This window comes from Gavia stellata, chromosome Z (assembly GCF_030936135.1).
Source record: "Gavia stellata isolate bGavSte3 chromosome Z, bGavSte3.hap2, whole genome shotgun sequence".
Lineage (NCBI taxonomy): Eukaryota > Metazoa > Chordata > Aves > Gaviiformes > Gaviidae > Gavia > Gavia stellata.
Genome location: NC_082637.1, coordinates 78301747 through 78323633, shown reverse-complemented (window position 1 = coordinate 78323633; position 21887 = coordinate 78301747). Strand labels below are relative to the sequence as shown.

Sequence of the window (21887 nt, the reverse complement as noted above, 5' to 3'; positions counted from 1 at the left end):
CAGCACCATGTATCGGGGACATGGGCAGAAGAGCCCAAAGACAGCGCTTTGCTGACAGAGCTGGTGGCAGCTGGCACTCTTTAACATGACCCTGCGAGCACCCCTGTCTATCGTCACACTAGCCCTGTGCTGTAGGGCCAGCACTGTGACAAAGCCTGCCCACATATTCCAGGCATAACCAGTGTTGTGAGGCCCAGGGAACTAACACCATCTGTCCTTGGCAGAACAATCCTAGTACGATTGCTCAAATAGTATTTTCAAGGGATGGGGACTGTTCAAACTTTGTATCCTCTGCCCTTCTGTGTTCCCTGTTTTGGTACTCTTATGAAACCTGTTCAGTGTTCCTAGGTGCCCTCCTACTTGACACACTACAATTCTGAAAAAGCAAATCCAATGTTTTTCTAAAAAAAGATTCCTGCATTTCATCTAAGATATTGTAAATCATGAAAGTTTCATCTAGGAAGCAAGAGAGACTGGGTTTTGTATAAATTTATCAAGAGAGATCATATGACACTCCTGCAAAATGTGCTGTTTGTCATTTAATTTCTTTTTCCAGCAGTATTTACCTGTGACCTTCAATATAAAAAAGGATTCTTCAAAATAAGGCACGGATTATAAACCATGAAAGTTTCAAAGTCCTGTGGAAGGTAACATCCTTTCCCTAGCTTTAAGTACAGAGGCTCTGCAGCCACTTCCATAAATCATACTCTCCAAATGAGAAAAAGGGTTTTGCCAAATAGCTGAACGGAGTCCAAGTTCTTGGGAGAAAAAAAACCCAACCGACTTGAAATCCAGAGGGCATTCATTATCACCAGAAATTATCAACTTGTACACACAATGCTTTCCATACCACATCTTTCTGTCTTCACTGTTACAATCAAAACTAGAAGCCTCTTAAAATTACAATGAAAAACATTTGAAGACAAGAAACTATGTCATGAGTTGGTAAGTAGTAATATACACAGTGTTCTGGGCAACAAAAAGGTTTTGAGTTGGGGAATTTCAATCAATTTAATTTATTATCAATTATTATAAACATGTAATTATTCTGTCATTAAGAAATAAAAATGAATACACACTTACAAAAACCCACTTCAATTCCCCTATGCACACCTCTCCTCCACCCTCCTTATTTATTTCTAATAAATTCTTAAAGTTTGAGCCAAATTCGGGAGTCGCTTCTAGTAGCAGTGTATCCAGAAATGTTCTTAGCCTTTGTTGTTAGGTATCCAAATGTTACTTAATATTCCAATCAAATAGTAGTGTGTTTGAGGGGAATATTATAAATATAATGATTCTTCTGCTAAAAATTCTCTTCTTAGTGTGTTGAAATAACAGCTCTGTTCATTAGGGTGTAGCATATTTGTTAACAGTGAACAGATGGAGGAAAAAATACCATACAGGCCATGGGACAAGAATATCAGTTATCTATGCCCCTGGTCTGCTGGCTCGTCTTGGACAAGTGGTTTTCCTCTGCTTGCCTCACTTTACACCTGAAAAATTGGATGTTTCTGCCTATTTCTATATACATTTTGAGATATATTCACTGGAAATAGTGCTTTAAGACTTGAGTGATGGTAAAATGCCAAATGCCACTCAAATACAGAGGAGGCTGGAAGGGCAGAAGCAAGTTTGTTGGGATTGTCAGCTCGAGGAGACATGGCGTTTTCAGAGCCAACTGCTGCCTGAAAGATCTTCTCACTGTCTTGAGGACACTCGGGGCCCAGCTGACATCACTCACTAGGACCATTCTTGCTACCTCCTTCTGAATGGCTGCATTTTCCTCATCACCTTCCTCAGGTGAGCCCAGGTCCACCACGGGTGAAGGCTGGGGAATGAGGAAGAGCTGGCAGAGCAGGGCCCTAGCAGAGACAGCAGTCCACAATGGCAGCGGGAGCAGCGGCAGCCAGGGAGGTGTTGCTGCAATGCCACAGCAGCAGTTGCATAAACTAAAAGGCTGATGAGCAAAATACCTGACCCTGCAAAGCTAAAGAAGTTGCTTTCTTAAAAGAAGGGCGTACCACCTTCTCCTGCACGTAGCTGTGGGGCTCAGGGGCTAGCTCTGCTCCAGGGGGAATGCTGCACCGTCGGAGGGAAGGGCAGTTTGGGGGGGGCCTCCACCCTGCAGGACTGCGGGCGCTGACACAGGGGTGCTCGGCCCATGGTGAACCTGTGCTCCCCTGCTGCTCGTCACCTGGAATGAGGGGGGTGAGCTCTGGGGCTAACGCGCAGGCACCAGCAAAACCGCAGAAAGCCAATGTGTGAGCCTTCCAGCTTCTGTAGGGCCTTTTCAAATGTTCTCTGCTTCTCACGCTAAAAATCCTCCCGGGAGGTAAACTCACCCTCCCGCTGTAGAAAAAAGCCCCATCACTCCAGTTCCCCCATTAAATACTGCAGAGAAAAAAATGCTGGAGGGGAAGAAGGCTTCTGCTGCAGGTACTTCTATGCATGGCTGAAACCAGCAGCTCTACATGGGCACGACAGCTCGCACACACGGAGCTCACTGCAGGCATGAGGCTCGCAGTCCCGGCCTGGAGCTGTCGCAGACAAGCCCTGCGTTCCTCCTTACTTGGGTTGAGCGCCTGGGGAGAGGCTGAAGCAGAGTCATGCCTGAAGAAGGTATTCTCAGCAAAGCGCTTTTGCTCCCATCTGTGCACGATGCCAACCTTGGGAAAGCAAGCGGCATGAAAGACGTTCCGGCTGCGAAACGTTCAGACGGCCCTTGGCCCCTTCGGCTTGGTCACGCGTCATTCGTACAGGAGTCTGCAGCTCTGTGACAATGGGAACTGCAGGGACAGTAAAACAACTATCATCACCTCAACACACAAGGACCAGTGCATCCGCTTATGGCTTAATGTGAAGTCAGTAAAACCGCCCGCCTCAATTCTTACGGTGGGTTCAGACCCACCGGGTGATTTCCCCTTCTGGCATCAGCTCACTGCTAAAGCCAAATCCCGCTCGGGGCGTTGCACAGGATCTCTGCGTGAAAGCTGAAGGGGGGAAAGACAAGCCAAAGGTGGAGGTGGAAGCTGGTGGAAGACCTGCCAGCTGTAGCAACAGGAGGAGGTGGGAGCCTCCATCGGGCAAGAGAGGGAGGAGGAGGTGATGTGGCAAGAGTTATGTGTGGATGTGGCAGTGCAGGATTTGAAAGTGAGGGCCGACCTCGCAGTCACTGTGAAATCAGAGAGGGACGAGGGGAGGAGGTGAAGAAGGGGACAGGTATGGTTGGGCCAGCAGGATACAGATGATCCTGCCGCAGGCATTTTCATGAACTGGGAGGCAGAAGGTGAGATGGAGGCAAAGGCTCCAGTGATTTGACCAGGACAGGAACGGAGTTTAGTTCAAAGTGAAATTTCGCACATCCAGCAGAGAATGAAAGGATGTTGGAAACCACTCGACTCCACTCTCTTCATTCTGCGTAGGCCCCTATCTAACCTCAAGTTGGCTTACGTCCCCTCACCAGCCACCCCTGCTCTCCTCCCAGCCTCGCTCACACAGCCGGGCAGCCTCCTTCCCGGCCATCCCCGCCTGTACACACACGGGCTGCCTCCCTCGCCTGCAGCGCCCCGTGGGCCGCGGCTCAGCCGCCGCCTCGCCGGCAGCCGCAGCCGCACCCGGGCCCCGACGGCCCCTACTCCTCGTACGCGCCTGAGCGGGCCGGCAAGCGCGGCGCCGGCTCCCGCACCCCTCACCTCCGCTCGCCCGCCCGCCCGCCCGCTCCGCCTCTTGCCGCCGCGGCGGCTGCGCGAAGCGGGGCAGTCCCAGAGGCCCTCCCGGGCCTGCACCCCGCCCCCGGGAGGGCCGTACCCGCACCGCCATGCTGCCCAACACGGGGTAAGCAGCCCCAGCTCTCCCCTCCCCTCCCCTCCCCTCCCGCATCCCCGCCGGCGCAGACACCCCCCTCCCCTCACCCCAGGCCGCCGCTTCCCGCTCCTCAGGCGGCGGCGGCAGCGGCGCGCAGAGCCGCGGGGGCTGGGGGCGAGGCTGGGGCTGAGGTAAAAGGCGTGGCTTTTCAGCCACCGAAGGCCTCTCGGGGCAGGGAGCGAGGTGGGCTTCGGCGGGGGTCCGTCGTGGTGCCGGGGTGGTTTGCTGGGCACTCACCTCGGCGCTGGGTTGCTTCCCCCTCCCAGCGGGTTGCGCAGGACAGCCCCTACCAGCGTCGGAAAGGGATGCACCCTCAAACAGGGGGATACGAGCGCTCGTGTAATGGCGGGCTTTTCCCGCTGCCCGCAGCGCTGCCCTGCCCCACAGGGTGCAGCCGCCGTCCCCGCTCGTCTCCGGCGGGTTTCTGGCTGGGCTTTGCTCGCACCTCGGGTCACGCCGTCCTCCGGCCGCGGGGTCGCCTGCCTGCGCTTGTGCAACCTGCGGTGCGGTCAGAGGTCCGGGTGCAGGAGTTCCTCCAGGGCGGAGAGGCTGGGAGCAAGCCCGGGAGATAAGGGGGCAGGTGGGGGCTGGCAGAGGTCCTGGAAATCTTCGTGAGGATCGTTAGTCAGTGCCCTTGAGGGGAGCGTTTTGCAATGGCAATAGTTATTGGATGACTTTCATCTAAACTGGGTAGTGTCACTGTGATTTTATAGATACTAAACTATTGTTCTCTCTCTCTTATTCCAAGCCAGTACCTTCTTACCTGGCGATCAAATTTTCTTTCAGTACAGGATCTTCATTTGGAGTCATTTTCTGCCTTTCTTCAGAGCCAGCACTGCTAACAGCTGGTATAAGTTGGTATTATTTGTTCCTGTATGTTATAAACAGGATTATTCATTAAACTCCTAACATATGTGTAAGCAAGCTGTAAAAAGCATCCCTGCTGTGGCCTGCAGGTTTCTGTATTAGCCGTCATGCTTGGTGAGAAAGGAACCTATCTGATTTTTTTTCAAGATCCCCAAGACTGCAGGGCACAGAGGTGAATTTGACATTTTCTGTCTTATTACTGGAATTCAACTGCGATGGAAGCAATGAAGATGCAACCTTCATAATACAGGTCATAAGCAATTTTAGACAAGCACGTTTTAAAAACTTGTAAACTATTGGACTGCTAAGTGAATTAAGAAATAAATCCTGAGTCTTGCAAGCTTCTCAGCTTGCTTAGGAAAGTAAAATGCTCTAAATTCTGGACAGTTCTTTTGGGGACACTGAATAAATATTTTACGAGGTTTGTGCATCTGACTTTGCAGATGCTGTCACACCAACTTGCAGAGGATAAATGAAACTTGTTGAGTGAGACATGATTAGAAGTAAAATCAAGGAAGAAGCAAGAATGTTTAAAAAAAAAAATAAAAGGACTGTGAAACATAGTATCAAGTCAGCTCAATGTTTCAGAGGAGGTGAAGTGAAAATTAATTTTTCCTGTTATTAGGGTTTTGCTTATTTTTGTGAACACTATTTCTGAGGGCTGTAGGGACAGAATTGGAGATTGTGGAGATAGAATAGAAGGAAGGGCGCTCCAGAGAGTGAATGTAGGCAGTGGTGTTTGTCAGCCTCCTTTTTCTCCCTAGGCTTATGTAGGCTGGAGATTCAGTTGTGCTGCGAAAAAAGAATTGACCGTGATGGCCAGTGTAGGAAAGGTTGGAGGGGAAAACTAGGGAGCGTGTAACTGGAATGAATAGAGTATATTCCCTGACATTTTGAATAGAATAATAATTTGGGGAAAGGAATTGAATCTGCAGCTGGACTCTTCCAGATTGGATCATTGGATAATTCAGGTTGTAAGGGCCCTTGAGAGGTCTCCAGTCCAACCTGTTGCTGAAAGCTAGGTCAGTTGGTAGATCAGACAGTGTTGCTCAGGGCTTTGTCCGTTTGGGTCTGGAAAACCTCCAAGGCTGGAAACGGCTCAGGCTCCTGCTCAGTTGCCTGACTGTCGTCATGGGGAGGACAGTCTGAACCTCTGCAGTTCAAACCTTTCTTCTTTCAGTTTAAAAGGGTCTGTTGTCTGTCATCCTCCTGCACTGCACCACAGTGTGTATGCTTGGCTCTGTCTCATCAATCACTGCATAGGCATTGGGGGGCTGCTGCTAGGTCCCCCCAGAGCTGTTCTCCAGGCTGAACTGGCCCACTCACACAAGTGCTGAGCCTCCAGCCATCTCTGTCTGCCTTCGTGGAACTTGCTCCCATTTGTCAACACATAGCTTGCATTGAGGGACCCAAAACTCATGACAGGATGTAAGTGTGGTCTTATGAGTGCCACAAAGAAGGGCATAATCCCCTCCCTCCATCTGGTTATGGTGTTCTTGCAGTTCAGGATGCTGCTGGCCTCTCTTGCCAGGCACACTGCTGACTTATGCTCAGTGTGTTCTCTGCCAAGTCCCCCAAGGCCTTTTCAGGACAGTGCTCCCTGGCCATTCCGTCCTCAGCCTGTGTCATTGCAGGAACTCGTTCTTCCTGGGTGCAGGTCTGTGCATCTGTCCTTGTTGAATTTCATGAGGCTCCTGTTCATCTTACCTGCCCGGGACTCTCTGGGTAGCAGCCGTGCCCTCAAGCCGGTTCTTGTCCACCCCCAAGGCATTTTGTCACCTCCTTCAGGTTGTTGATAACAATGTTAAACAGGACTGGTCCAGGAGTAGAGGTGGTACCCCACTTGTTACTGGTCTCTGGGCAGAGTATGACTTATTAACCACCACCCTCTGAGCCTGACCAACCAATTAGTTTTTTACCTGTCAGGTTGTGCACCCATCCAGACCATAATATCTTAAATTGGATGCAAAAATATTGTGAGAGGTGATGTTGAAAAGCCTTACTTTCACCCACCCCATTGAGCAGAAAGCCGGCATTTACTACTGGTATAGCAGCAGTGCCCTTCACGTCCTTCGCAAGCCTCAGCTGCAGGTGAACTTTGGTTTTCCTGACACCACCCCGACATGCCTGGGTGATATTTCTAATTCCTCCTTTGTGGCCTGTCCTTGCTCCCACTGCCTGTATGACACCTTTGTACGTGGGAGCTGAGTTAGGAGTTCCCTGCGTACCCATGCTGGCCTCCTGGTACGTCTGCTTATCTTCCTGAATGGACCGCTCTTGCTCCTGGAGGGGCTTAAAGCCTAGCCAGCTTTCCTTAGCTTCCTTGTCCTTCAGAGCTGCCTCTCGCTGGACCCCATTTACCTCTTCCCTGACTAAGGTGGAGTTTGCTGACCTCATATCAGTTGGTTGAAGGTAGAACCCAGATTGTGGCCTTATTTGACTGAGTTTTACAGTCTATGTATTGCAGAGATGAACTTTCCTCACTGTGCATGTGACTCGACTCTCAGCAGCAGATTTTTTGTGTTGCACTGTGCTGTTTTGAGATATTTGTTCTTGCGCCTCTCTAAGACCCAGTTTTGTGGAGGAAAGCTGTTTGAAATGGCATCTGCAGGGCTTCATTGACTTCCTGGGACCCTGCAGATGCCTAACTGTGCCACTGCAGGGGAAGATCCCCTCCTCCCTGCCCCATCCCAGTTTTCTGCCTTCTGAAAGCAAACACTTGCCCTCCTAGAGAGTGTTTTAGAGAGTGATGCTCTTGGATTGGAGGGGGAAAACAGACCTGGAGAAACAGTAGTAGATCAAATCTGGCCCAGACTGAAAGGAAAAACTAATGCAAGCCTGGAGGCTGGTGTATTAAATTTGTGATGCGAGTGAAAAGTGAAGTTCCTGTTGCACATAGTTTATATACATTCTCTAACTGGGGTTGAAAATTTAGACCTCTTGGGTTTTTTCCACTGACTTACAGAAAGCAACACAAGATTTATGCAGAACATTGAAATGCATGTTCCTTCATATGGAAGACCCATGGGCTAAGGTGCTTTATTGTCAAATATGCTTTAAACTGGAGTTGATCTTTTGCTTTTCAAAAATTAAGTGACATTGTGTAAGCCAGACATTTTTCTGACACTCTGAAACTTGTTAGTTTCTCCATAGGTTTTGACTGGACCCATTTTTGGGGGGGGACCAATTGGATTAAATGTAGTTACTGGGGAACTGTTGAGTTTAGTGTAAAACCTTTAAGAGAAAGAATTGCCATTTCTGAAAATCAGGTTTTTGGCACTTGTGTGTGGTGCTCTGCATTGGCATTGTGGTTCTGGACTTGAACTTTATACCACATTGAGACAGCAGTTTTTTGTGTTTAGAGGGCTGTGACTAGTAAATTAGAGGGAGGTGCCTAGGTGTGTTGTCTCATTAGAAACTGGCATTTTGTTTTTACAACTTACTCCTTTTCCATTGTTGGAGAACGTAGCAGCTCTGTTGTAAAAAGTGTGTTGGATCATTTTACAGAAAGGGAGAAATGTAATGGGTGACTTGTGTAAACTTCTTGCTTTATAGTATTTTCAAAGTTGGAGAGTGGTCATACTTTCAGTGGTACTGTACTTTGCTGTAGCCGTTTCTTTTGTATTTAGGGGCTGCTTTCTTAGTAAAATGACAAAGGCATTTGTCTGGTCGGAAGACTGCTCTATTACTTTTGCCCTTAAAGAGTGCTAAAAGTCAATGATTTGCAGGTTTTGCTTTGTTGTCCCTCTTCTTTACCCTCCATTTCCCCTTCACCTTTAGGAAACTAGCAGGATGCACTCTCTTCATCACGGGCGCAAGCCGGGGCATTGGCAAAGCCATTGCTTTGAAAGCTGCCAAGGATGGTGCAAACATTGTGATAGCTGCCAAGACAGCTGAGCCCCATCCTACCCTTCCAGGGACTATCTACACTGCTGCAGCAGAGAGTAAGTTGTAATAAATGAGGGTGGGATTCAGGTGCTGGGCTGGGTGTATGCCCTAGCTTAATTGTCATACCTGAGTGGAAAACTGTGTAGACTCTCTTAGCTCCAATTCACCTTTAAGAAAATAAGCTTAGTGCTTCTCTTGCCTCCCAGGAGTGCTGAGAGGTATCAAACTATTACTGTAATGAAGGTGTATCTGTATAGATGTGGAAATGCTTTGTTGATTGAGATGTATGTGTGTACTGTATACATTGTCAGTGTTAAGGTTTGGTTTTGGCTTCCTTGTTCTTTACACAGCATGTAAAAAGGTCACAATTTGAGACTGCTAATTTCAATGCCTTCTTGAAGCATGTCATTGAATGAGAGATTCTCAATAGGTTCATGCTATTTGTTCCATCTGAGAGCAAACTTTTAAATGTTTGTTTTCTTAATTGTGCAGTTGAAGCGGCTGGAGGAAAGGCTTTGCCATGCATCGTTAATGTGAGGGAAGAACAGCAAATTATTAATGCCGTGGAGAAAGCTGTGAAGACTTTTGGAGGTATGCTAATGTCTGGAGGAAACGTTAACAGGCAGATTGTTCAAACAAAAAGAGAAAAGAACAGCCTGCCTTACTTGCGCTTTTTGTCTTTAAATGCTAATGTGACATGGCTTATTTTGAAACCAGGGATTGATATTTTGGTGAACAATGCAAGCGCCATCTCTTTGACTGGCACTTTGGAAACAGAAACGAAGAAGGTCAATCTTATGATGGATGTCAATGTACGAGGAACCTACCTTACGTAAGTGCTGAGAGAGGGAAGCCAAGTAATTGTAACAAAATGTATGATTTTACCTCAGTTTTTCTGAGAAATTGTGTAGCTGTCTTGCTGTCCTAGAGTTGGACTGCAGATATTCTACATGTGCTCACAGGAAATTGCTCCGTTATTGGCCAACTGATTTGAAGTTAATATTTGCAAGAATTAATTGCAGGTTGGAGTAAACAGGAACCTCATCACTGTTGTTATTAAATGTTCACAAGCCCCTCCTTGCAGGTAGGAAGCAGAAACCAGTTTATTTCAAATGGAGCTCCAACTTGGCTTTGCTGAATGCTGTCTGCTCTTTCATTTCAAGCAAAATGACTAACCCTTTGTGTATATCAAGTGTAACATCTTGTTTGTCAGCTTCTCAAAAGCTTTCTCATCTTTAAAGACATTATATAACTTACTGTAGTTAAAAGAGAAATGTTAAAGATGTAACTTAATGATCTAAAGTGTTCTCTGCCTACTTTCAGCTTATCAGTTCTATCATTTATTTAAATTACCATACCAAGATTTGATTTCACAATTCCTGTGGTCCTTATTTTGCTCATTTTTTGGAAATGAATTCAGTAGGTGAGATTGTCTTTAGATTTACAGGATGTCATTTAAAGTTGCTCAGTTTTAAAATGAAAACTTTGATTTTGACAGGGTTGTGTTTAAAAAAAAAAAAAAGCTCTTAGGATGACGCAGATTCTCTAAATTCGGTTGTTACTTGATGTCATCAGGAGCTTTTGTATCAAAGTTTTGTCTAGAATAGTGTCTGTCATTCTCCGTTGTGCAGATGAACCTGGTTATCAGATATTATGATTGTATTCCTTAATGTTCTTTTGCTAAGAATCAGTGAAGGGATTTGCCATTAGAATAGTGTAAAACCACACATGAATAGCAGCTTTCTGAATCAGAGACATACGTGCACAGCATGTAGATATCATGGAGAGAGAAAAAGCATGGAAGAAAGAAAGACTCTGCTTGCAGAGCGGGATTTCTGTGCTTCCACCCTGTGATGTCTGCTTTTGAAAAGCTGTAAGTGTAAGAGGTTCTGCACTTAGAAAGGAAAATTGGTTTTGGAGCTTGGCATTCCAGAAAACTCTGTGTGGATATCTCTTCCTGAATCTCTGAATGGGTTCGACTGTATAGCCAGTGGCCAGCTCCATTTTCCCCTCTCCACCCAACAGCAACAATCACTTTCTTGGTGGTACATTTAGCTATTCCAAATTAATGGAGAATTCTTAAAGACATCTTTCCTTTGGGTGCTACTCTGCCTTAAAAAGATTAAAAAGCAGGTTCTGTGTTGCTGTGAATGGAAGAGTGTATGAAAGATTAATACCTCTCAAGGGAAGTTACAAATTATCTTTATCATTGCTTTTATAGCTGTCAGTTGGGAAGACCTAGTCAAGCATTTCAGCCTTTTCCTCCCCTTGCTTTGTATGTTGCTTCTGCTCATAATTTGCAGAGATCAGTTTGCATTTTACTGTTGAGAAAGTTGTAATAGCTAAAAAAAAGAATGGTGCGGATTTTTTGTCTGTGTGGAGGAGGTAGGGAGGATGTCCCGTCTTACGGAGTACACCTGTTGACATATTCTTGCTTCCTGTGCATTAAGAAATTGAGACATCTGTTAGTGAACCTTGCACACTGCCACTGAAGGGAGTTGAGACCCCAGGACATTTAAGTGGGTGGTAAATGATTTACTTTAACTACTTTAATGATTTTGCATTTGAAGGTGTCCCTTCTGTGGCTGACAGTATGCATGGGTCCTGTTGTAATGTGTGAATGGTAGGTCAGTAGCGTAGTCCACTGCGGTGCTGTTCTCCCTGTGAAGCTTGATTAAAATTTATCCAGCAGAGATCAAATGCAAACATGTACCCTAGTGCTAGAAGTGAAGTCAAATCATGGTTTCTGTAAAGTAAAAGTTATGATTTACAGATACCTGTAAATTCTAAGTTGAATGAAATAGTGACTCTTCCAATCAGCAGAGAATAGGTTTTCAGTTTTGCTTGGAATATTTGTAATAACCTTTCATTATACAGTATTATTTCTTTAGCATGGTTTTAAAGAAGAAATAGGTATGTGATCAGAAGAGACTATATTTATGACTAAATGATGCTCTGCACTGTTAATTTTGCTTGTTGCCTCATAGTGTTTTGCTGCCCCTACCTACCCCTATTACGAGGAGATTATGGCTTCTGAGCATCTGGAAAATTAGCTTTAGCAGATGCTGCTGCACTGCTTGGAGAATGTGGTCCAGTTAGCAGGAATGAATACTAGGCCTGAGATAAGTGAGCTAGGACAGGGTTTTTTTGTTGTTCTTTAAATCAGTTAAATAATTGATACGGGGCAGAGTCTCAGCTTAGTGTTGGACTTTAATGAAAATGAAAACACTGGTCTGCTAGTATGTTTTTTCCTGTAATTACAGGTGTTCCATAAAATGAGAGGTGACTGATTTGTCTGAATCTATCTTTCAGGTCTAAAACATGCCTTCCCCACTTGAGGAAGAGTAGGAACCCCCACATCCTGAACCTCAGCCCACCTATGAATCTGAATCCCATGTGGTTCAAAAATCATTGTGGTGAGTAGCATTCTGTGCCTTAGTTGTTATTTTTTGAGAACCACGTAAATACGTGGTGAAACGTGCAGGAGTGCTGGCCCAGAATGCTGGATCTTGTATCTTTAGCACGATATACAGACTGGCACTAACCCCTGGGGTGTTTTGTACCTAACCTGAAAGATACTGTTTTGGGAAAACGTAGTGCAGGTTTCATGGCATAACATGTCCTTTATGTTTTCAAGAATGTTTTCAAAGTTAGAGTCTGTGCTTTTTCATGGGAATTCTTAAGACTCCAAAATATTTTCTGTTCCAAATGGAGATGGAAACCCAAAATCTATTTTCTTACCAATTCAGCTTCACATTTGATTTAATAAAGTTCAGTGTTGTCTTTTAAAATGGAAATTAATTTTGAGGTGGGAAAAGGACCCCATTTTGTCTTGAGGTTAATGTTGCTCATTTCAAAACTGTAAAAAAAACTTTCAATTTTGGACACGTGTCATGTTAAACTCCTCCAAGTCCCAGTTCTTTCCCTGCAAAAGTTTCCTTTCTCAAAATGCATAGATGACAAGAATTTAGAATTTCCGTCTTTTTTTTTTCCCCTGTTTCTTTTCTATGGAATACTAGTTTGTTCATTAGTGGCTAGTATGCCTTAGGCCTCTTGAAAAAATTAGGCACTCTTGTCAGTACGCTGTGTGGAAAAAAAAAAAAGCACAACAAAACCACCATACAGCTAGGCTTCGGTCTTTGTTTTTGTCAAAACATGCATAGCTCATTTTATTTGTAGTGAAAAGATGGCAGACTACAGTTTGTATCTGCCAGGGGTGGTGGGGAGAAGGGAGATATTTTGACTCTAGGAAGATACTGTTTTGTCCCCAAAATCTTTATTTTCCTTCTGAACAGGTAATTTGGTTTTTCTTTCCTTCATAATAAAAGGTCTGTTGATAGAGTGTAAATCTTTATCTTACTAAATAACAGTGTTTTTTATACTTCTTGTCTTAGCTTATACCATTTCTAAATATGGGATGTCCATGTGTGTCTTGGGAATGGCAGAAGAATTCAGAGGAGAAGTTGCTGTCAATGCTTTATGGCCTAAAACAGGTGATTTTTTTAATTTTTTTTTTTTTTAATGGTACTAACATAATGACTTTCTGTATTTTGTCTTCTACAGCTTCTTCTATTTGACTTTGATTATACTTCAGACTTCTGGAATTGATTCAGGAGACCAAGCAGTTCTTTTGCATATTCTTTGTTCATCCTGCATGGATGCTGGTTTTCATTCCTAGTTCTCACTAGACTGTTGCCACTTTGGTCCAAACTTATCTTCAGCTAATTTGCAACCCATTCAACCCTTTCAGTTGGCTGAAGCATCTGTGCAGTATTTGGCTTGTCTGTGCTCTTTCTCATGCACCCAGAGTTTTGGTTTGGACAGAATCACAAAAGTATTAGGATGCTTTCATTAGTGGGTTTTAAACATCTGTGTATGTAGTCCTATGTAGAATTCCTTGCTAGTTAAATTGCCAGAGCATAGATGGAACTGACAAGATATATACCTCTGTAAACGCAGAAATAATTAAAAACCCCGCCCTGTTCCTAGAAGTTTTGGCACAGTGGGCCAGAAAACAGTTGTTCACAGAACCATCTGCTTGCAAGTCACAGGAAATTAGAGAGCTCTATGGAAGATAATTATTCATGATAATTATATCATCACAAAACCTGTACTGTTCATTTTGAAGAGGATAAGCTCTTTGTCTTTCGTGTGCTGAAGGCAACTGCACATACAACTTCAGGGTCTCAATTGCCTTTCTGGCAGTGGAGTAAAAGCTCACCTTTCAGGTTTTGGGTCTCTGTTGTATTTTTTTATTTCTGAAGGAGCTAGAAGAAACATACGCTTGTTTCCACATACTTGCTTCTTGAGTGCTCCAGGGAAACCTCAGAAAAGTTTCACTGGAGATTTCCCAGGATCTATCTTTGTCATCTGGAATAGAGCCATGAAACTTGGTTCTTAAAGCCTTTAGCTCCCTAGACCTCATGCCTATCCTGCCTGGCTTATCCCTAAAATGCCACTGCTAAATGGGTTTTGTATCTCTTCAGAATCCTATACATAAGTCCATTAGCAGAGGTGATCTTTGGTGGGTTTTGTGTTTTTTGGTCACTGACTGATTAAGCAATGTAAATTGTATATGAGAGTTAGGGACAGTGAAGGAATTAATCCCGAGTATCTCATTCAGACAGAGACATGGTATCAAGCTGCAGAGAACAGTACTAATTTGACTTACTTTCTTATGCAAAAGGTGTTACAGGATTACCTGTATCTTGTAAATGCACATACTTACATGCTGCATAGGCACGTTGCATGCACCCTGCACAGTTTTCTGATGAATCTTCAACGCCACCTCTGGATACGCTAGAGAAAATATCCACTACTATTGTGGAAATGACTCGGTGGTTTTATGGGTCGCACATACTGTTTAAAGAATTGTTCCTGCAGAGACAGCTGTTTATAGTCAGTCTATATTTTGCAATGTAGGTGTTTTCCCCCACCCATCTAAGTAATTCAGCCTCCTGTTTTTCATGGCAAGGGAAAACAGAACCTGGGAGAATTTGTCTGCCCACTCACGATGAGAAATTTTTCAGAGGGATGGCTAACTTTATAGGTAGAAGTTACATTAAGTCTTATGTTGCATAGCTGATTACATTATTTCTTTCCAGTGTTTGCATATGCTGTTGCATTCCAAATGTCAATAATAGTACCAGTGTCCCACACGTGGTCTGGTATTAAAGGATGTCTATGATTGTGTTAATGAAATCTGACATTCTTATTGGGGGGGAATCCAAACCAAAGAAAGTAGTATCTTTCTCTTGTGCATTAGAGTGTCACTGGGTCCTTGGTAACATATTTTACCTGCTAAAATAAGTAAAAGGATAACACTGCAGAATCTGGCACTTGTTACAGAGTGCAGCTAATACCAGTTCCCCTCAGGAACCTGCAGAACATGAGGCTTGGAAGTGCAGGAAGATTCAGTTTACAAATGACAGCAGTGTATTCTAAGACTTTTTTTTTTTAATAAAGATTTCTCTCTGTGAGATGCTGCAAAGTCATTTAAAAAGTAATTAAGCTTTCTCTAAAATCAAACGTATGCAGACAGAGCTTTGTATTTGCTGAATCCATTCTTGCTCATTCAGTTTAAGGTTGTTAGAAACATTAGGTGAGCTCTCAAAGTTTGTGTAAATCAGTGATGCCTCCATGAAAACTGAAGTGCCCTCAAGTATAAAAGAGGATAATAATGTGCAACTTCTCCAGTACAAAAAATGTTCTTTCGAAAGGTTTATCTTCCAAAAGTGAGAAAGTACTTTCATGTGGTCACCAGAGAGATAGAGTTACAGATGTCCGTAGTATCTAAAATACAGTTGCAAAGTTCTTAATCAAAAAATCCACTATAATCTCATGCAAATGTGATTAGCCTCAGTGCTAGTATGGATGCCAGTATCTGTTAATTAATCCGACTCTTTAAACATGTGAAAATATGCTGGTAATAAGATGCCAGGAGCTCTCCGTTTATCTAAAAGTGAAAGAGGAAGCCTACCAAAAGGGCAAGAGGCAATCCCATCACTAAGAGAGCGTATGAATAATAGAGGTATCCTGGGACAGAACTGGAAGACTCTTCGTGTGCATTAGAGGAAAACTACCAGCACTTTATATGAAATAGGTGGAACAATGTGCAGCCAGACTATGAGGCAGTACCTGTTTAAAACCTTTTTGCTTCAGTCTGTGCACATAGGCTTACTGTGCTCAGAAGAATAGTAGTTGACGCTAACAGAAGTGGCAGAAACATGAGGCAGGAAAAGTGAAGAGGTTAATGAATCCTCAGAATAGTGTAATATATTCAGGTCAACAGAACCTGGTAAACTTCAGAGTATTCGACAGAAATATTCTCTGAACTGTTGGTAGTTATTTTTAAAAAACATAAAAATCTTGCATTTCAGAGGACCAAAGAAAGGCAAATTTATTTCCTAGACTTAAAAATGAGAAAAAGACCTAGGGAGATCTAGGTGTATATACAGTATATCGATTCGCCACTTTTCATAGGTGCATATTTATAGGTGGTCAGTTGATTTGAAAAAAAAGCTGAGGTTGGTCAAAGGTAAATGAAACGTAGGGGCTAATCCTTACCACAGAAGAGTAAAATAAGGAAGTCAGCAAGGATATCTACCCACTCTTGCACTTTCCTAGAAAACAGTTTGACAGGATCTCCCTGGCCAGCTTTGAAGACTGCTGTCCTTTTTCCCAGCTCCTACTTTGGAAGGTGAGTGATCCAGCTCAGATAGGTGTGTCCTGCACAGTGCCCATTCTTCACCTTTTAAGGGATGTTGGGATCATTTCTGCATCAAAGCTGCTGTTACTTTGTGTGGAATGGAAACACTGAAAGGAGGACAAAAGTGATTTAAAAGCAGGTTTATTTTTCTGCCTCCAGGATCTGCCAGCCCCAGGTGTAGGAGAGGATTTGCGAATCTGTCCTACAACTTGGGGGCAGACTGTTGAGTCTTAAACAGCAGATGGGAAAAAGTCATTAAGCAGAACTGTATGAGGGGAAAACAGTAACAGGGTAAATGCCAAAAGCTACAATGAAGAAGCCTCTTTGTGGAACAGGATGAAAGAAAAATGGAATGGATACCTCAGACTGGAAGAGTAAATTATGGACTTAGATTGGAACATGCCACAATGTTAGTAGCTCCCTTGGGGGAAGCATGAAGAAGACTAATGGAATGGTGCAGAAGTTAGTAGAATTGGTTAATAAAACAACCAGAAGCTTAGGAGATCTGGATTGTATTCTTGGGTCTAACAACCTTTCTGTGGAATACTGAACAAGTTATTTGAGTTTTTGCTATTTGGTTTCTCACTTTGGTATCTCATGGGAGTTATTACAAGGCTAAAAGATTTTCAGTGTGATAATCACAAAGGAAATGCCTCTTAATGATAAATTAACTTTGAGAAAAACTAACAGGACAACTATTTTTCATGTTCTGAATAACCTGGACGAAATCTGGGGTGGGGGGCAGTGATAAAGGGATAGGGGGATGTGAACGTCATGAAAAGTCCTGCCCATTATCCCACTTTTTGTTTAATAGTTTTCTGGTTTTTACTGGTGCTTGTAGAGAATTATTTGCTGATTGGTAGTATTTCATAGCTTTGTCTTCCTACAATTTCCTTTTGCATGAAAGGAAAACAAAGTTTGTGTACTTGCCAAAGAAATGGCAATTTAATTTCATCAGTGCTGAAGCTTTGTTTTCTTACCCTCCACACTTTCTAGCCATACATACAGCTGCTATGGATATGCTGGGAGGATCTGGAATAGAAAAACAGTGCAGGAAAACGGACATCCTTGCAGATGCTGCATATTGCATTTTAACAAAACCAAAAAGTTTCACTGGAAACTTCATTATTGATGAAGTTCTGCTGAGAGAAGAAGGAGTTAAGGATTTTGATGTCTATGCAATTGCACCAGGTAAAACAGATCTTCAAGATGAGAAGTATGTTCAGGAAGGAGGGAAGGTGGTATTGAGAATATTAATATAGCTTTGTTTCTAGGGGCTCTTAAATTAGTCTGCAAGATGTTGCTTTCCTCAGCTTTCAGAATATGCCTTCCTGGAAAGCACATTTGAGTCCACTGAGATTCTAATCATCAAGTGCCTATTAAATTAAAAAAATACTTTAATGAAAAGGAAATGTACCTGCACTGTAGATATATATATTACTGTTTACAAGCTAGTGAGATAGATTTTTTTTTTTTATTTCCCTTCTTCTTCAAATATTTTTCATTGCAACTTTAAGAGGCTTCTAGGTCAGATTTTAAATGAACCAAACTGTAAACATGTTATTTCATGCTATGTCTTCCCTTCAAGTTGTAGGTTATTTACTTATAAACTTGGCTGTAGTTTCATATGAAATGGATTCCTGTTTGTGCTGTCCAACTTTACTTGGACTTACTATTACATTTTTCCCCCCTTTCAGGTCACCCCCTGATGCCTGACTTCTTCTTGGATGTTGAAGCTGACATGACAGCCATGAAGCAAGAAGGATATGGTAGGGAAAGCACTGTGTGTTAAAGTCGATCATTTCTGACAATAATGAATGCCCTCTCTATTTCAAGTTGGTTTTTATTTTTTCTTTTCTCCCAAGAGCCTGGACTCCACTCAAGCTGTTTGGTAAAAACCCTTTTCTCATTTGGAGGGTATGATTTATGGAAGTGACTCTGTAAAGCTAGGGAAAGAATGTTACCTCCTGCAGGACTTCCGTGGTATAAAATCAGTGCCTTATTTTGAAGAATCCTTTTTTAACCATGTGAATTCTGGTAGTATGAAGGTCACAGGTAAATATTGCTGGAAAAAGAAATTAAAAGCAAACAGCACATTTTGCAGGAGTGTCTCATTTGCCTTGCTAAATTTATACAAAAGAACACAGCGTAGACCTCCATTGCTTCTTAGATGAAACTTGCACAATTTACACACTTTATGTATCTCTTAGATGAAATGGAGAAGTCTTTTTTATAAAAGCATTGGATTTGCTTTTTCAGAATTGCAGTGTGTCAAGTAGGAGGGCAACTAGGAATGCTGAACAAGTTTCATAAGAGTGACAAAACAGGGAACACAGAAGGGCAGAGGAGACAAAGTTTGAACAGTCCCCGTCCCTTGAAAATATTATTTGAGCAATCACACTAGGACTGTTCTGCCAGGGACGGATGGTCTTAGTTCCCTCAGCCTCACAATGCAAGTTATTTAGTCAGGACTCACAGAATAGTCCTAACTATTTTTTGATACTCAGGACACCTGTGAGACTTCTGACAACATTTTCAGAGGCTGTTCAACTTGATCAGCCTTGTAAATTGTAAATGCTGTCCTTTATTGTTAAATGTACGTGTTCACTGGGGTATAGAAAAATAATGATTAAAGCAGTGAATTGATTTACAGGTTAGAAGCCTTTGCAGAAGAATTAATGAAAATATCCTTGTTCTTAGCAAGATAGACAAGACAGAAGTATTTTGAGGTAAAAGTGGTGTTTATTAAAGACACTGATTAGTTTTTTATGAGTGCTGTCAGGAGTGTATGGATTGTGTTAGAAAATAATGTGCTGTCTAAGCATTTGTAATGAACCGTGAACAGTCAGAATTAGAATTTTGCTGTGGTTTTATTTTAACTTTTCTTTTGACATATTAGGAAGTGAAATATATTGCAGAATTACCTTTAGTGCTCTACACCTGTTCAGCTTCCCAGTTGCTAAAAACACATGCTTTATCAGTATTAATACTGAAATGGGAAAATACTCATTTTCCTTACTGTGAAGCTTAAATCTTTTCAAACAGAGTTCTCTATGCGTGTTTCTACGTGCAGTTTTAAAGTGTTTTGCATTTGAAAGAGAAAAGTAATTTCTTTCTTGTAGGTGTTTCCCAAGCATTCAAAGAGGAGAAGAAGCATAAAGGACCAGATGGAGTTAAGGTTAACGCAGAATCTGCTCCAGCCAGTCCATTGAGTCCTGTTGCAGAAACATTCAGAGTTATTCAGGGGGCAATGAGTGAAGAGTACGTGAGAACTACTCAGGGTGTCTTTCAGTTTGAATTATCTGGTAAGACCATCACTTGTAAAACCTTCGCATGCTCATGCTCCTAGCAAAAGGCGCTCGGTGTTTTCAAACAGAAAGACTTACCTTTTCAAGCTGATCCTGAAACAGACCACCTTTTTTTCTGTTCGGTGTGATGCTCCTTCTCAGGGCCAACTTCAGCACGTGCAGGAAGCTGCTGCCACTGCTGGTGCATGCAAGCAGGCTTTGTCACAGTGCTGGCCCTATGGCACAGGGCTAGCATGACAATAGACAGGGGTGCTCGCAGGGTCATGTTAAAGAGTGCCAGCTGCCACCAGCTCTGTCAGCAAAGCGCTGTCTTTGAGCTCTTCTGCCCATGTCCCCGATACATGGTGCTGTGGGGCGTTTGCCAGAGGCTGGCTCTGCCTGCACGCAGAACGTGGGGCAAGTGGTAACTTCTTGCAGAGCACCGCCAGCATATGTAGTGTCATGAAACTGCTCCAAATGGACACAGCAGCGGCCGTCTGACGGGGGGACTAGGGAGGGCACAGCGCTCTTTGCTGCCTTGTCACCTCTTCTCACTGTCTGTTCAGGTGATGAAGGAGGCACTTGGTATATTGACCTGAAAACCAAGGGTGGGAGCGCTGGTTTCGGAAAGCCTCCTGTGACGGCTGATGTGGTTATGAGCATGTCGAGTGCCGACTTTGTGAAAATGTTCACAGGTGAGTGACAAAGGCATTTGCCAGGGCGGACGCAGGTACTGGTGCCCAGAAAGCCTTCTGCTGATGGGCGAGTAGACAGCCTCCTCGCTTTGTGGTCCTGGGATGGAGGAGCTTTTGGCTTTTTGTGGCTCAGGTGCAAGTGCAGGGTAGAACCCCTTGGATTTTTCTGAACTCTTCTGTTCTGTGAACAGGAAGAGCACAAAAGCTCGTGCTGCTTTGCTTAACTAGGTGTTGAAATTTTAGCAGCGAGTGTAGCTTCAGAAGGAATCCAGTCAATCTGTTGGACTTCTGTTCTACACATCTCTTATCTGTGTTTCCTAAATGTGCACTGCTTTTACAGCAGAACCTGGTAGCAATACAGCTGCTAGGTCTCACTGTAGTGGCATTACATTTTCCTGTGCACAGGCTGTCTCCAGTTCCTTTTCATTTTTGATGGTTCTGTTTCTTCTTTTTAGGTAAACTAAAGCCAACCCTCGCCTTCATGTCAGGAAAATTAAGGATTAAAGGTAACATGGCGCTAGCAATAAAGCTGGAGAAGATGCTCACGCAGCTTAACTCTAAACTGTGAGGGGAAAGCCTTACTAGCAGAAGAGTGGCCTTTCATGTATAACTGCAATGCTGTTTTAAAATTGTAGTCCTCTTTTTTCTCTGATGCAATATAGTAAGTATGGATAAAATGTGAGATTTTTAGAGAATAACTCCATCTGATTAAGACAAGAAGGTGTTTGTGATTAAACTAATTCCTTCTCAAAAATACACTTACTAGGTTGTAGGTGTTTTCTTTTCTTCTGCTCCTCTGGATCAATGCAGGACACCTGAAGTGAGTTTTTTCCCCACATAGTTGCTTGCACACATGACCCATAAAAAAGGTGGGGGGAGCAAATGTCACCCTGCAGGTCTGTTTCTGTGATAGAAGTGCCATGCAGAGATTCCGGAGCCCTAATTACCCCTGGTAAATGAACATCTCATTAATTTTTTTTTTGCTTTCCTATTAACCTACACTAGTTCTCATACCTCTGTATTGCACTAGTTTAGGCTGCACAGACATACCCAGTGATGTGCAAGTTTTCTTTATGTGCAAAGGTATACACACACACACACACACACACTCCCCTGCCCCAGCTGCCACAGACAAGGTGCTGCCTTCCACAGCACCTTCCTGTAGCATTACGAGGATTAACCTACATCACTGCGGCCAGCCACTTCCCATTCCTTCCCTTTGGCTGGTAAAGATTGAAGCTCACTAGTGAAAGCACGCATGCCCCCACTCTGTAAGTGGACGAGTGCACACATGGTCTGCAACTTTGTGTGACAGCATCTGCAAAGCCAGATGGACCAATCTCTTGAAATATTTATTCGATGTCCCCAAAAGAACCGTCCAGAATTTAGAGCATTTTACTCTCCTAAGCAAGCTGAGAAGCTTGTAAGACTCAGGATTTATTTCTTAATTCACTGAGCAGTCCAATAGTTTACAAGTTTTTAAAACGTGCTTGTCTAAAATTGCTTATGACCTGTATTATGAAGGTTGCATCTTCATTGCTTCCATCGCAGTTGAATTCCAGTAATAAGACAGAAAAT

The 21887-nt window shown here is 43.4% G+C and overlaps 1 protein-coding gene across 5 annotated transcripts; it reads left to right on the top strand.

Annotated features, from left to right (window-relative positions):
• Positions 1-3806: 3806 nt before the first annotated feature.
• Positions 3807-21067, top strand: HSDL2 (hydroxysteroid dehydrogenase like 2). Of its 5 annotated transcripts, none has more exons than XM_059833470.1 (11): positions 3807-3834; positions 8512-8675; positions 9112-9210; positions 9337-9451; positions 11932-12035; positions 13014-13112; positions 17324-17518; positions 18025-18096; positions 19495-19632; positions 20181-20309; positions 20765-21067. In XM_059833470.1, exons 1-11 carry the CDS (start codon positions 3818-3820, stop codon positions 20875-20877), a joined length of 1245 nt encoding a protein of 414 aa, XP_059689453.1. In that variant the 5' UTR covers positions 3807-3817; the 3' UTR covers positions 20878-21067. The 5 variants fall into 5 exon arrangements, with proteins under 5 accessions (XP_059689453.1, XP_059689449.1, XP_059689452.1 ...); XM_059833466.1 differs by having other exon boundaries at positions 19450-19632; XM_059833469.1 differs by having other exon boundaries at positions 18025-18110; positions 19506-19632.
• The last annotated feature ends 820 nt before the right edge of the window (positions 21068-21887 follow it).